General features: G+C 37.6%; 1 protein-coding gene across 1 annotated transcript in view; it reads left to right on the forward strand.

The window, feature by feature from the left end:
* Positions 1–346: 346 nt before the first annotated feature.
* The window catches only part of klhdc3 (kelch domain containing 3), a 32,290-nt gene continuing 15,727 nt past the window's right edge, over positions 347–16,909 (forward strand). The window contains exons 1-8 of the mRNA XM_015002304.2: positions 347–455; positions 2,071–2,313; positions 4,434–4,610; positions 4,809–4,924; positions 5,008–5,079; positions 6,433–6,646; positions 7,349–7,435; positions 9,542–9,650. Of these exons, the coding sequence (XP_014857790.2) occupies positions 2,160–2,313; positions 4,434–4,610; positions 4,809–4,924; positions 5,008–5,079; positions 6,433–6,646; positions 7,349–7,435; positions 9,542–9,650 (929 nt within the window). The 5' untranslated portion in view covers positions 347–455; positions 2,071–2,159. The remainder of the gene's footprint in view (positions 456–2,070; positions 2,314–4,433; positions 4,611–4,808; positions 4,925–5,007; positions 5,080–6,432; positions 6,647–7,348; positions 7,436–9,541; positions 9,651–16,909) is intronic.

A 16,909-nucleotide genomic window follows, 5' to 3' on the forward strand; every position in this document is an offset into this window, starting at 1 on the left:
CCCATAGGCCTAAGTAATGTCAGGAATTTGTAGAAAAACATGTGGACTTGACAGACATCCACATGTCGTCGTGACATTATTTCACTTACATGCATGTGGTGTCAAACTCCAGTCCTCAAGGGCCGCTGTCCTGCAGGTTTCAGATGTGCCACAAGCATAAAACGCTGGAATGAAATGGCTTAATTACCTCCTCCTTATGCAGATAAGTTCTCCAGAACCTTGCTAAAGGTTGCAGGACAGCGGTCCTTGAAGACTGGCGTTTGACACCAGTGAGAGAGGATTGTGGCTGAGAAATTTGAAAACATGGCTTCCTCAACATGCAAAGCTCCACACCTCCGACAGATGGCGCTAACAGTCACCCGCTTCCACTTTCATGACATCACGGTGAGGGCTCTTCTTACTGGATGGTTCTGCCTGTATAAACACCAGTTAACGACAAGCTCCTCAACCCAAAGGTAGATAAACTCCATACCTGTTTCACCTTCTCTCAAATAAGCCATTTGTGACCTTTGCAAGTGCAAGAAATAAAGGCAGTCGCTGTTGGTTGTTTTTGTGCATTAGTGGTCGCTAGCTAACAGCTAAGTCAGGCAGTTAGCTTCAGTTGATTAGCTTTAGCTTAGCTTTTCAACAGCTGGGTATCAAACTGCTGCTTTCTGAGGCTATTAAAAAGCTACGGTGGGGACGTTGTGAACGTGGGCATATTAAAAAAAGAGTTGAACTTGGCGTTTAGCCGCTGTTTTTTTTATTTTTTATTTTTTATCTTCAATAGCTTGTGTTAATCATTAACTGATAACGTTAGCCAGCCTCGGTAGCTGTTGTGTGAGTCGTTATCTTTGCTTTATCTGAAAGACCTCACTGTAACTGGATCTAGGTTAATCGTTGGAGTGTTGTTTAGTACACCTGATCAAGCGTGATGAATTCAGTGGTATGACTTGCATTTATTACTCATTGAGACTGGTTTGGCAGCTGTCAGTGCCATTGCAACTCATCCGATATCAGTGTTTTCCAGATCAGTAGGTCAGGGTGTTGAAAGCTGCCCGACTATTGTCAAAGTCGGTGTTGGGCACACGAGATAATATGCACGTAGTACAATCGAGATGTTATTTGTTTCTTTGTGATATATTCAGATCAGTCTACGGGGAACAGCCGCTTTCAGCTTTACATAAGTTGTCATCTTGACTCATGTTGTCCCGAACATACGTGGCAGTTTGTTGACTATGGCTTGTTACAAAACAGTGATGGAGTGATAAACGAAGCAATGAGTTAAACTGACACTGATTTCCTCCTAAACTCGGGATTGACTCTTGTTACACCTCAAAAGTTATGTGGGATCAAAATAGACATCTATGTTTAATAATCATCTGGGGATTTTATTTTTAAGAGCAGACAAAAGGTTGAAGGTCAGTGAGTAACTGGGGCATAGAGACATAATAAATAACCAGGAAGTACAGCGTCTACTTGTGTATCAGATGGCACAGTTTCTTATTGGGAATCATGCTAACATTTAATATTATTATAAATGGTTCTTCATTTCTCACGACATTTTCTGCTCCTCACACACAAAATTAGCAATTGAAAATATTTTCAGGTAACTGTTGTTCTTTGTAAATTTTAGGCATGAAACTAAATCTTGCATTTCATGGGTGGATAACCATGCAAAGCCAACTACTTACACAACCAGTTCACAGTTTACAAATGCAATTAATTGCTTGATAATAGCTATAAGCAGTATTTGAACTCTATTTGAACAGCTACTGCTTATTTCATGCACATCTGTGGAAATACAACTTATTTATTGATAAGGTACTCCACTTAAAGCTTGAGTTTATGAATTTATGACATACTGGAAAGTGTATTTGGGACCAGTGGGAGGTCCCTGAGAGGGGGAGTGAACAGAAAGAATGAGGACTGGTAGGTGTAGGTCTAATCACCTCTTAAAATACTCTCCCAGCTTAGAAACAGGGGCTTGTGAGGCTGTCAGCAACTTCAGAGCTCGGTTACACTTTGGGCTTTCCTTTGTTGTATCTTGCAGACAGAGTAACTGTGAAGATCTCGCTGTTTTGGTTACAGGAATCAATGGTATGGACTTGTCGGGGTCCAAGCAGGTAACAAAGTGATGGTCTAAAGACTCGCAGTCACAAGAGGTGCTTGCGCCTGGAATGTTGCGCTGGTCGGTGCATCTAGAAGGAGGGCCACGGAGAGTCAACCATGCTGCTGTGGCGGTGGGGCACAAGGTCTACTCCTTTGGGGGCTACTGCTCCGGGGAGGACTACGAGACGCTGCGTCAGATCGATGTGCATGTCTTCAACTCAGGTGGGCGGTGAATGTGGTTTTTGTTTATCTGAAATTATTTCAATTTTGTTTTAAATTTAAGTGTGTGGAACTGTATTTTGTTGTAGGTGGTAAGTGTGGCTGTTTTAGAGGCTCAGTTGTTTAACTTTTTGTAAATTAAAGAAAATAAGTATAGTTTTAATATCTTAAACACTTGCCCAAGCATGGGAATCTTAGAATGATGTCATAATGTCAGGAGATAAAAACTTTCGTCATAAATGTATAAAGTAATGTAGGAATTATTGCGGCTGCTGTCTGGGAATTGGTTGGGTTGAGGCTCTCAAGGCAAAATGATCTTGAATAAAAATGCGGTAGTTTTATAGTGTCACAGGGTTTCTACAAAAATTCTTTTTGCAAAATCATGTGATATAAAAACGGTTCTTTAAAATCAAAAGCGTCAGTAATTCATGTCGCTTTAAAATAAACAAACCAACTGATTATTATAAATATAAAAATGTTAAATATTACATTGATGAGCATAGATAAAATATGAAACACCACCTGCAGGATTTAGTAATTTGTTTTCTATGGCTCCAATTCACTGCAAATGTTACCTTTGCCACTTTGCAAGACAAACAGATCAAATTAATATATAGAAATGTATAATCAAGACACTTCAATTATAAACTGATGCAGATCCAGTTGCATAAGTAGTATACTGCACAGTAGATTCAAATCAACTTTATTATGTCACCTGGTAAAACAGTGGAAAGGAACAACACCCTTTTAATTGAAAGAAACCTCCAGATTTGTAAGGGCAATCATCTTCTGTAACCAACCGGAGCTCTATGTGTGGTTACTTACACAAAATATAATACATTTTTTAGCTGTTTATAGAATAAAACAGCTGGGTTATTTCTCATCCTATCTGCTCTGGTAGCCATTCATGCTGCATGCAGTATCTTTTTCATGACCCTCATTGACCTTGTGGGTGAAAAGTGTAGTTGCACATTACTGTTCTCCATATAAACTCCAGTCACTCCAGTCACAGCCTCGTAGTAAACGGGCTTTAAACCACAGGAGAGGTCTGACAGAAACCTCCCCTTATGATTAAGCTCCACCACTTTAACTGTAGCTAACAGTTAGACTCCAGGATTTCCATTGTGGTTAGTTTACTTGGTCCCGTCAGATGTTTTTCAGTTGCTAACTCACAAACACAGCTGTTATCTTGAAAGTTGTCACCCCGACTCATATAAAGCTGGTTCCGTTGCTTCCTCCTGACCCATATACCATTGGTTTTTCCTCCGTGAGGTCAGCCAGCTGCTTTAACAGTTGCTCAAGTAGCGTGATCTTACCTGCCGTTGGAATATCCTAAAAAGTTTATCTAGAACTAGATCTGAAGCTGATTGTAAATAACGCACCATAAATATTGATTATTACCGTTTGGCCTCTCTGTCCTCCTTTTCATTGCAGCAGTTGTTTATAGCCTTTGTTTTTTTCTTCTAAGATACAGTTAAATTTGGATTGTCAGTCTGAATCACCCTGGTTTGTATTTTTCAGGTATTATATTTCTTTTCACTTCTGTATCATTTTTTAAATATCTATTTTATGATGAGGAAATCGCCTAATGATTAGGGCTGTCCAAAGTGCGACTCAGTGGCTGTTTGTGGCCGTTGGAATAATTTTGTGTCCTGCCTGCAGTTCAGAAGTGGTAGAAATGATGTTGCCCTCTGGAAATGAACACTTTTTGTAAACATTTCCATGGCAGATTTATTATACTTGGTTAAACAAGGCAAAGTTTTTTTGCTGGTGGAAATGAAGACATTAAAAAACTATAAAAACATTTTATAGACCAACAAAATGAAAAAAATAAATAAAAATAGGTTTGAAAAGTTTAAAAAAACATAAAAATTGAGGCAAACGTTATACTAATGTTTGTGTTCCAGTGGACACTAGTTTAATTTATTGTTAAAAGTCTTGAATTGGAGAGAAAAAGCTCATTTTGGCTCCTGAGAACTTTCAACTTGGGAATTTTGGTCCTTGGTCCAAAAGGTTTGGACACGTCTGATCATTTAATCTGTACTGACCAGTTATATAGTGAATGGTAATAAGTCTTGTTCTCTTAATTTAAGAAGCTGTTGTCGGCTACTTGTGTATCGCAGTGTCTCTGCGCTGGATGAAGTTGCCCCCAGTGAGGATGGGGGGACACGAACGGGCTCGTGAAGTACCGTACATGCGTTACGGCCACACAGCTGTGCTGCTGGATGATACGATCTACCTCTGGGGCGGGCGTAACGACACAGAAGGGGCCTGCAACGTGCTGTACGCCTTTGATGTCAGTAAGTAGACCCTCGTCTCACTCGTGCTGTCGAGCGGCTGTGTTTCCTCTCAGGTGCGCACGTTTGATGTCAAGGATCTCTCAGACAAAACCGTTTGTCAAGTTGGAAAGCTGTGACACCTGCATGTGTGTCTAGTGGTTTTATGATGTTGCACATGATTTAAATGTCAGCAGTTTCTAACCAGTTTGCGCTTCTTAGATACCCATAGGTGGTCCACGCCCAAGATTTCAGGGGCAGTTCCTGGGGCGAGGGATGGCCACTCAGCCTGTGTGCTAAGAAAGGCCATGTACATATTTGGAGGATACGAGCAGCTGGTGAGTGTGTGTCAGTCTTTACTTTTTACCTACGTTTTACAGAAATATAAATATGTAAAGTTATTTTCCTCTTGGTGTTTCAGGCTGATTGCTTTTCTAATGACATTCACCGGCTGGATACCACCACCATGGTTTGGTCGCTAATTAATGCCAGAGTAAGTCCAAATCATCAACTGGTCTTTATTTTTAAAGCGGATAGAATGTTTTTTTTTTTGTTTGTTTGTTTGTTTGTTTGTTTGTTTTTTTACCACGCAGTAGACAATGTTTTCATATTATTTTCTAGCTGAGATAATGTTGATATCAAGAGAGAATTACTGTCATTGTGAAATAAATGCTTTTCTCCTAAGCCTCACATTCTTTTTACAATTAAAGGTTTTTCTTTTTCTGAGCCATATTATTATGAATTCTCAAAAGGCTTTTATTGTCTTCCTGTCTTTGTATAACAACTGATGAAAAGAGAAAATAAACAAACATCTGCACATTCTGGAAATGCAGACATGTGAAAGGCTTTAGCATGGCTCCAGGCCAGCTGAATGTGCAGGGAGCAAAGACTTTTCTTTGTTTTCCAAAGCGCTATTCATTAACAACAGAGCCAGTTTTGCTTTTGCATGTTTATTCTTTCGCAACAACAGGGAGCTGTATTATACTAATAAACTCTGTCCCTGTTACGACACAGTGATGTCTGAAAAGAGGTTTAGATTTAGGTTTTCATCTTGCAGTTGATAAGTAGTTCCACTAGATGGTGCTGTTGTCCTTTTTTGTCAGTGTGAGAATGGGTTTGTGAACTGCATTTGAACTCAAGTTTTTAAGTGCATAAAATTGTAGATTTAAAATAATATTGCCCAATAAAGAACACCTCAGGTTTTTAATTTTTACTGTTAAGTATAAGGCTGCCTCTAACAACTGTGTATATTTTGTCGTTCCACAAACATCAAAGCAATTGTAGTTTTTTTATTTTTTTCACAGCCAATCTTGGCATTTATTTTATGTCTTATAAATAAAACATGAAACACATAAAAAGGTTATATTTACTCCTCGTTGGTGCCAGTCTAGCAGCAGCAGTGTTTGTGATGCCTCTTGATGAGTCTCCTACGTCACTCTTGAGGAATTTAAGACCAATATTTGCAGATCTGTCTGACTTCACCAGCATGTTCACCTCCGAATGGCTTACAAAAACCAAAATAATGTTATTTTAAGAGACGTCTGAAAAGTGAAGCAACTGGTCCCCTGTTTTTTTAAAAGTTGGGATCAAACTAATTTTTCCATTCCTCTATTTTTTTGACCTGAAAATAAAATTTATGAGAAATAAAAGGTGAATTTTAGTCGCATTCTGCATGTTCATTAAATATGTGAAGTAGCAGTGGCTGATATGAATAGAGCTGTCAAAAAAAAATTACTTCTTGAGACAAATACTTTTTCAATACCCCCAATAAATATAAAAAGTCTGGATAATGTGTTCAGCACCTTCATCACCCAGGTTTGTTTTTTTTGTTTTTTTTTTCCCCAAGGGCACACCGGCACGATGGAGAGACTTCCACTCAGCCACCATCATTGGGACAAAAATGTTTGTGTTTGGAGGGAGGGCAGACCGCTTTGGCCCCTTCCACTCCAACAACGAGATCTACTGCAACAAGATCAAAGTGTTCGACACAGAGACCAACTGCTGGCTGAGCACCCCGACCACACAGCTGTCGCCAGAGGGACGCAGGAGTCATTCAGCCTGTAAGACATAAACACGCACAAATAACTCGTGTTGAATCTGTTTTTGGATTTTACTTGTCCAATATCAAGAGTATAATTTTTATTCTATTCACAGATTTATGTGATGAAAGTATAAAAAGAACTAGCATACAGCTCTGGTCAGAAGCTTGCATACAATCATGTTGCGGATATATGTCGTATTAATTTTTGGTCTTTTAATAACCTATTTGAACTATATTTTCCAGGGTGGGATTATTGGTTAAACAACTTTTAAAATAACCAAGATTTGGTGTACAAAGTTGTTTTTTCTGGATTTTCTCATTCAACCAGAGTCAAACATTGACATACAGACTCAAATATATACATACACCACCACAAATACGTGGAAACCAACAAATAAAAATGAACTTGTCTAACTTTGATAAGAATAGTGACCAAATACTCAACCAGAGTTTTTCCCAAAATTGGTGGAGGGGAAATTATTCGTTTTAGCCTGAATGTTCGATGTCATGCCTGTGAGAATTTGAGAAAAATCCACAATAAATTGAAAAACTTCTTGAATTGGAAATCCAATGAAGTCGTTTCCTGTTTACGAAAAAAAGACGCAAATAAATCACATTCATGTCCATGATGGTTCATTTCTAACCAGCCTTTCATATGTTGCCATATTCTTTGAACTGTTTATCTTTGTGACGAGTCACAAAACTGTTAATTTGTGTTCAGTCTGCTACAACGGAGAGCTCTACATATTTGGAGGCTACAATGCCCGCCTGGACCGGCACTTCAACGACCTTTGGAAGTTTAATCCAGGTGATTTGTTTCCGTCTTAAATCTATCTGGGCAAAGGTGTCGCGTTATCGTCTGCTGCTGATCTGTCTTTCCAGGAAGCTTTTCTTCCTTCATGTGTCACTGCTGCTGATGTCTAGCGGAAATGCAGCCATTGCTGCGCTTATTTGCACTGTCCTACTTTTTGTCTTTTATCTGCAGACAATCATTCCCTCCCTTATTACATCATTGCCAGTTTCACAATGTTGTCTGGCTGCCCCCTTTTCATTGTGCATAGTGTTACCCAGATGCCATATATGTTGGGCCAGAAGCACTCAGATGAAAACCTGACAATAACTCAGTCTGTAGAGCTCTGACAAATGTCAACTCTCAGCTCACTTTAATTGCTCTCACTTGGGGAATGAAATGTGCCGTTGTTGCAACAAAAACGTTGCTGTTATAGCTAAAGCAACACACCTGTGGTTTTCTGATTCTGTCAGTTACTTTTCTATATCATGTTAGAATCCGACATGATTGTCTTCACATTTTGTGTGTTGGTGTAAATTGTTGGTATTTTTTTTGTGATTTAACCGACGCAAAGTAGAGCATAGTGACTTGCAAGAAAAAGTTACAGGATTTTAAAATTATTTTTCTGAAAAAAATAAAATAAAATCTTAAAAGTGTGGTGTGCATTTCACCTTTTGCTATTCAGTTAATAGTTGGTTAATCAAAAAAATAGTCACCAGATTAGCCTTTTCTGGTTCTGTTTTCAGCCCTTTCGAATAGTTGATGCTGGAATTAGTTCTTCAGAAGTAGATGCAGATGCATCCTTTGCTTTGCTATAATCAAGCTTTCACTAAAAGAATGCTTTGTTATCGCATTTTAGGGAATAAAATGTTTATTATGTTTAAAAAAAGGGAACTGAATTATTTGTTTATTTGCATCCTTTAATGTATTTAGAATATAGGGTAATCTGCAGAATATGAATGTTTTTTTTTTAATTCAATTAATTGTCAGAATATTTGATTGAATAATCAATTACAGAAAAGATCTTCAGTTGCTTCCCTGTTTTGGATTTGCAAAATTAAATGAGTTGTCAATTATTATGTGTAAAGTGAATTTTATATATCTTATTTTCACAATTCGAACACTGCTTAAAACTTCTTTATTCCTCACTTGTCTGCTTTGTTTCTTTGTCTTAAATTACACATATTCACACTTAATGTTTATTAAGTGACTTCTTAGGGGAATTGGTTTCACTTGATTTAATTTAGGAGTGTCAGAGTAAAGGGGGCTGAATTAAATTTCACAAATGGCCATTTTCAGACTTTTATCAGAATAAAAACCATGAATAGTTAATACTTTAAAGTGATTTGAACAGAATGAAGCGGACCTATTTATCCAAACTATTTGCTGTCCACTAGATGGCAGCACCTCGATTACAATCATAATGCTCCCAAGTTTGAATGGCAGGTTGCTATAGAGATGTGGTGATGATTGAGGATGAGACTGTGAGGCTGCACTTAAGCCTTTTATGGAGCAAACAAGGAAGCCTCAACGTCATCATCATCATTCTGATTCAGAGCGACAGAAAGGAGCTGAAATGTGAAGGTTGTCTTTTATGGGTGATGGAAATTCTGTCTCGGTTTTCCATCCAGCCATTACGTTTCTGTGAATAAAAGCAAGACATCAGCACAAGATCTTAAAACTTTAATTCGTTTCCCAGCAGTGTTTTTTTTTTATCTATACAAAAACAAGACATCAAGAAGAAAATATGTAGCTCTCTCAGACAGAAACTGCACTATATTACTTACATAAATGAGACAACTCTTCTCACTGCACATTGTTCACTTTAAGATTAGACATTGTTTTCTCTTTTTAATTGCTGTTCGACTGTGAGCATTGTTTTAATGAAGGAAGCTCATGAACTGCAAGAGCAGTAAAGAAATCACTATTGGATCATGTAAGCAGAAGTGATGGAGAATTTCTATGACGTAGCTCTCACACATCATCATTTAATGTGCCCAAGATTACTTTTTATTTTTACTGTGTTTAATCTAAATGAGTCTGACTGAATTATTAAGTCTTCTTCTTTTATATTGTTGTGGCTCACTTGATTTTTTTTTTTCTTCTTGAATTTCCACACAACAGAACAATTCTTGTGGAAGAAGGTAGAGCCGAAGGGGAAAGGCCCGTGTCCACGGAGGCGGCAGTGCTGCTGTATGGTCGGAGATCGAATCGTCCTCTTTGGAGGAACAAGGTAAGAAAATATTCCTACTCGTGTATCATTTTATAAGCCAACCAGTGTTTTCTTCCTAAACCGTTAATTATCCATGCATTAAAAAAATAATGACACTTTTAGGCTTTATTTTATTTTATTTTTTACATATATTTGTAAATGTATTTATTTATTTTAGAAAGTATTGATGGAAATGCATGTAACAGCTTTTACAAAGACGAGCAATTATGGAAAAAATTACAACCACAGGTGGCCCCAATGATTAGTGTTGAGGTTTGTGGATATAATACAAACTTTCTACAGTAGGTATTCTTTGGACAATTGTGTGACAAATTATTGTACATATTAAGCTAAAATGTTTAATCAAACTACAATGAGAAACAACGTTATACCTTGCAGTAAATCTTTGTGATCTTATTTACAGTAACAACTTTGTATTACTGTCAGTTTATTGGCATCAATTCACAACAATATTTTTTCTTGAGGCTCTTTACAAAGAAAGCTAAAATTTCTGAAAAAATCTAATCAAATCAGTCAAATCATGTAGTCGAATTGTATTATATTTATACATTAAATACAACAGTTATATTTATTATATAATGCCAACTGGTAATCGTGTCTACCCTTAATTAAAGTGTAGCATACCATGCATAGACACATATGAGATATTTGATGACTGTCAAACAGTTATCTTTGCTCGTCTTGCCTAAAAAATGGGAAAAACCTGAAAAGGGGCTTTTAGAAAACCCACTGAAGACTTTTGAAGGTTTCAAAGGTTACTTCTTTAAACGTAAAATCAAGATGATTTAATTCCGATAATTACTGAATCGCTCTGTCTTTGGTAGTCCAACAAGAAGACTGAGGGTGTTTACACACCTGAATGATGTTGAAACAAACTCTGGTTCTTCCAGGAAATAATTTAAAAGCAGTTTAGTGTTTTGAATTTGTATTAAATTTTCAGTTGACTAAAGACATAAATACATAGAATCCTTCTTGAACATAAAAAACAAGTGTTGTTCTGACTTTTTTTTTATTAACAAAGCAAGCAGAGACTAAGAAGAACTGTTTCTTTTGAACAACAAAGTGGAGGGTCTGCCGCCTGTAGACAGCAGGCTGATTATTCCCCTTGGAGCTTGTAAGACAGTAGTGATAGCTGGTTAGGTGCCGCTGGGCTGGCGACCGACTTGTGATAGGCCAGTAGCCAGCAGATTAATGAGGCAGCTTACGGCGTTGGCGTGGTCTAAAGTTGTCTGAGTCCTGGGCTAGTGTTATCAACAATGCTACTGTTATCAGGCAGACCCCACAGGGACAACCTGACAACGGTTGAGAGAGCCGTGGATAAGGTCTTCTGAGCTCCACTCCGTCTACCGGCATCTACAGGAGTCTGAAAACGGGTCCAAAGGCTGGAATTCTTTCAGAGCTTTATAATTTACCACATACAGTGACTTCCAGAGTGTTTGGAGTCCTTGAATGTCTTCAGTTTTCTCATGTTACGACCGAAAACTTCAGATTTGATGTGGTAGACCAACGCAGTGGAAGGAAAGGGATGCACAGTTATTTTTTTTCTTTTCACAGTTAAGCTTTTGAAAATATGGAGTGTATTTGTTTTCAGTCCCACATTCAAGAGGCCTATGGTAACTCTGGATGAGCTGCCTAAACCCGTAGCTCAGTTGGTTCTGAATCTGGTCGGAGTTACCAACCCCTGGTTTGGATCAAAGTATGTTCATGTGTTGGAATGGCCAAGTTAAAGTTTGAACTGAAATCCTGTCGGAAATCTGTGGAAAGAAATGACAATAGTTGTTCACAGACTCACTCTCAGTCAGATCTGACTGATTTAGAGCTACTTTTCAAAGAAGTGACAAATCTGGAGGAAACCCACACCGTTACGGGGGCCAGCTTTCAAACTCCATGCAGAAAAAAGCCAGGACACAGGACCTTGTTGCTACTTTTGATATTTATATTAAAAAATAAAACGGGTCACTTTCTTCACACTTAATATTTTTGCAGTAGTTTGTGAGATGTCACATAAAGTTAATAGAGTTGTGTGATTTTAACGTAATGCGTGAAAAGAACCTGAATATTTTTGCGCTGTAATGTTGAGCAACACATTTGTCTTATTCTTTAATTTTAGCAGGCTGATGTTACATCTTGGAAAATGTGAATAATAAATTCTTTGCTGAACAATAAAAACAACCAACTTGTAGTTTTAGTTTTTGGCATGGTTCTAAGATGGAAAGCTACATAAAATAAGAGTGAAAAAAAATAATTAGAAGCCCCTCGATGGTTTTGGATTTCCTCTGGGATTAGTCTGAGTTTTAGGAGTCATGATTTCCTGTCGAGAGCAGATAGAGACGAGTCTGGAGAGGGGAGTGTGTTTGAGTTGATGAAGTGTGAAGAGGAAGAAATCAAACATTGCAGAATATCTCCAACATCCTGTTTAAAATCCCAAGCAATTTAAGACTCTTGGTTAACATATGCAGACCTTCACCCCTGGTATTCCTGTAAAAAAATCTTTTGTTTTGTCTGCAGTATTTCTAATACGCAGGATTTTGTTGCTAAGCAGATGTTCTGTGGGTTTTTAATGCTGCCAAGATGTAGTTTTCAGTTACTGTACAAATGATTGCTTTATCCTAATAGCCCATAAGAAAACTTACCACACCGGTTCTTTTACCTAGAATTGCACATTTGTTTGTGTGAGCACACTTAAGCCTCTTACACACAGGAAGTCCCATAAGCACATGCACAGACTAGACACACAAACAAACCCTAACAGCTTCTTATCGAACTCATTTGCCTGCTTTACTTCGAAAGTTGTTCTATTACGCTTCATTCGTTTTTTTAATTCCTGGGATGATTTGCATCAATAGCAGGTGGTTTTTCACCACAGACCACTTACTTAGAGAAAATATTGGCTTTGTAATCACCCATTTCCACTCTGTCTTGTTTATTTTTGTAGAAGAGCAGTTAGATGGGGTAAAAAGTTACTGGGTGTTTGTTTCAGCAAGCTTGACAAATGCTCACATGGGCAATCATGAATTATCTTCCGGACACTTTGCTTGTGTTTTTTCTTGGCCTCCTCATTTTGCTGGGTCGTCTAAGGAAATTGTGTTGAAATTTATTGTCTACATTTTGTTTTCCTGCTTGGTCGTCCTTTCAGACTGATCCAAAACAGAACCCCTTCTGTTGATATTTGTTTTGCTTCAAGGAATTTGGTCAGAAGAAATTTATTGCTTTAGTTTTAGACACTAGAGTTAATTAATACAACACTGCCATTGCTTTCAGCATGATATAAAGTGCTATATTCATTTATTAAAAATAAAGGAAACATAAGGTAAAGCTGTAAAATTATAGAGCAGTTTTATACATATTAATTTGCTAAATCTTTATTAAGCCTATTTTTTTCCTTTGTTCATTTCTAGTTAAACAGAACAATTGCTAATTTTTTGTGAGAGAATTTTTGACTTTTTCTAAAGTAACTGAGCAAACATTGTTTGTGTGTCAGTGACAGGCTGGGCATTAGTAGCAGCCCTTTGTGTGCCACTTTCGTCAATCTAAACAGGCTTGCTGAGCTGCAGAAAGGCGCGAAATTTTGCCCCGTCTCTGATTTATGACCTATGGGAGCGTTCTTCTCACCGGGTGCAATTTGATATGCCCTCAATGCCTCCGTTTCACTCATTTACCGGGACCTGCTCACTGCCCCACGAAGGACGACCCCACGCATGACCAACTCCACCTGCACTGACCTTCAACTAAGCACACACACCGTGCAGATCTAAAACCCGAGAGTTTGTGTTTTATTTTTCACCTTAAAAGGATCCGAGCTGCATACGAAAGCAGTGCCACATAGATTATGGATCTCCTGCTGCAGCTATGGTGTCATTGTTGGCGTTCATCATGTTGTGTTTAATTGCTTACGATAATCCCAGTTTGGGCTAAATCAGGAAGCAGTTTAAGCGTAGGAACAGGGCATCCTATGAGGGACAGGATGCGAACAAGGACATGACAGATTGGCATGCTGGGAGCAGACAGTTCAGAATGTGTGAAGGGGAATTTGCCACAGATCCGTGAACAACCTGACTATTGGAACATTTATTTTTTTAGAAGAAAAGATTTTTTGCAGAGCTGTAAAAACTGTAATGATTGTGCTAAAATGTTACCTTGTGATTGAAGGCTTTTTCCAAATGTCTGTATCTAAGTGATCTCAGTTGTGAGTGAAATGAAACCTTTCTAGTCCTCCAGTGCCTCTATGGGGAAAGCGGATAACGGTGTTCGTTAAATGGATTCTAAATACGTTTCACTGCTGGCAGTAGAGACCAGTAATTTTACTTCCATCAAAGCCTGAATGGTCTTTAGTGATAAAGACCATAAAGACTCTTTGAGACTTTAGAGAATAAGGGACCGGTTTAGTCTTCAAGTTTTTCTTTTAGCATGCTAAATATTTTTTATGGTGCCAGTAGGTACTCAAGTACTAAAATATAGCAAGATTATATCAGCTTGATTTTTTTTTTCTTTTCTGTCACCTGCATGAGACTGTTTTGTTTGCAGTTTTTTTCCCTTCTGACCTGTAAAGAAAATTTTCATGGCTCCAGATATATTTTTGTTGCTTGCTTGGATTCATTCAGGCAGATGGAAGCAGCTATTGGTAATCGGACCTGACGTAGCAAACGTGTTGCTCACACAACTGATCACAGTAATGAGAAGCTCTTTGTGCATTCATAGGTTAAACAAGGCCAATGCAAATCCTGAAAGGCATAACCACAGGTTTTTCTTTTTGTGTAAAGTTTATATATGCCCAGTTCACAACAAATGTAATCTTAAGACAGCTTATAAAATGGAGATCCAGTTTTCTGTCAAAAGCTCCAAACTCGGTTCAAACCAGCCCACTTCTTTCCAGTAAATTCCTACTGGAATAATCCAGCACTGGAACCGGCCCACTTCTACTTCTACTATTTGTATGGATTAGTTTGTAATCCATACAAATTACCATTTGTATGGATTACAAATAGTAATTTGTAATCCATACAAATTGAATTTTAGTACAACATAATTTAATTATGTTATATATTTCCAGTTGGTACAACATTCTCTATGTAAGCTAACCTAGCTGATTCCTCTAGTTTATTGATTTTGAGTAAGCAGAAGGAACCATTTAGTTTAAAAAGAAAGAAATGTAAAATACGACTAGGCTAAATTGTTTTTTCCAAATAAGAATTACTGGCTTAGGTCTGCTTACTTTAGTACACTCAGTTAATCACAGATATAATGAAAACTGTGAATCTACCAATAAAGGAGACACAGCCAAACAGAGAAACTAGGATACTTGCTATGGAACGAATATCTGAGAGGTCAATACTACACTGTTAGTTGCAGCTAAGAACAGTAGACCATAAAAGAATGCTTTTTATAAGACTTTATGTTCAATCCAGATAAATTATGCAAAGAAGCTCAGTTCGGATATTAGATCAAAAGCATTTTGTGGTTAAACAAATCAGAGTCTCATATGATGACAGTAGCAGTTGATGCTGCGTTATAATACCTTTCTTTCATTGTAATATTAAGCTCCTGCTTACTGTCCAAATAGCAGTAATGATGAATCTGATTTAATCTAACAGTTCTCTTCTGCTGCCTTTCATTTAGCTCTAATTTGTTCAGTAAAATCTGTTCAGAAATTTGTTCAGCGTTTTAGTGAAATCTGCAGATTTTTGGCCTATTTTTGCATACAGCCAGTCTGACAGCTCAATTCCATCACTCTCTCTCTCTTCTGATGCCTCTTTTTATTTTAGCTGTTTTTTTTTCTTCATCTACTCACATGACACAGTGACTCACAGCTCCCCTCATCACCTTACGTCAGCAGGGTGCACGTACACACCCACATGCTTGCTTTGCTGTGCCAGTCTTACTACATTTCTTCCATTTAGCATTAGGCAGTCACTAACTGACATCAAAAGCGTGCTGACGACACTTCTAACTTTAGACTCTTCAATTATAAATGATCTTTTTTTGATGATTCTTTCTCATCTCAAGTCAATCTGCTAGTCTATTTCAATTAATATCATTTCTGTTTTCATTGCATGTACACAGTGCTTTCCAAAAGTATTCACACCCTTTTAAACATGCAACAAACTCGAGGTTTGCGGGCCAAATCCGGCCCACCTTTGCTTACATTTTATTTTATCAGTCAAATTAAATCAGTTTTTATTTGGATAGTGCCAAATTGCCTGAGTGTGAAAAGATTCTCAGTGTTTTATTTTAAGAAGCATCCATTTAACACAAAGCTAATTCATTGACAATGAAATGGAAAAACTGATTCATTGTGGCTTGTGGCCTTCATGTCTATGATGAAGAGCATAGACAGAAATGTTTTGGTCTGTTGATAGTAATTTTCTCAACCTAAAATGTTCCTGGAGTTCTAATTAGATTTTATGTGATAGACCAACACAAAGCAGATTATTGTGAAGTGTTATAAAAATTATAGATAGTTTTCCAATTCTTGATACGTGAATTAAGTTTCTTTTTTTAGAAAATAAGTCTGAAAAATAAGGCATGGATTTCTTTTCAGTCCCTTTCCTCCTTTACTCCCCCAAATAAAATCCTAAAAATGTCAATTGAAAATGAAGATGCGGTTTTCCAATGTCTCACATTTAAGTTTTGCCACTTTCATGTTTCAAGATGAAACATGGTGAATGCTGCTGGGAAGATGGTGAGATTTGATGGAATTATGGATTCAGCCAATTGCAATGCAGTCCTAGATAAAAAGAAAGAACTGATAGAGGCTGTAAAGGGCTGCAGTCCAAATAAAGACCTAAATCTCATTAAGACTTTAAAATTGAGGGTCACTCTTTCTCTCAGTTCATTCTGGCTAAGCTAAAGCTACTTTTGGAAAGTAAAATGGAGGTAGATCTGTAAATCAACTACAGAGATACCCCAAATGATTTGCAGCTGTTATTGCAAAATGAATCTGTTAACCACTACAGTTATGCACTATTTTGTAACAGAATGTCACATAAAATCCCAGTAAAAAATAACATGAATAGATACGTTTATTTTGTTGTGCTTCTGTACAATGACAATTAAAGCTTTCTGATTATGGTTGCAAGAAAGAATTTGCGAGTGTGTGTTCACTCTCAACGCTGAGCATGTGAGAGACCACACTGCTGGTAATCTCACTGGTAGCCAAAACAAAACCACCCACTTTAATCCACAAAAATCTCTCCATGATATTTAATCTCAGGAGAATTTAACGGGTCATTACAAAACTGAAAGTTGTGGAGGCTGGAATG

The sequence above is a fragment of the Poecilia mexicana genome, unplaced genomic scaffold (genome assembly GCF_051168715.1).
Source record: "Poecilia mexicana isolate PSO_F unplaced genomic scaffold, ASM5116871v1 scaffold_15, whole genome shotgun sequence".
Taxonomy (NCBI): Eukaryota; Metazoa; Chordata; class Actinopteri; order Cyprinodontiformes; family Poeciliidae; genus Poecilia; species Poecilia mexicana.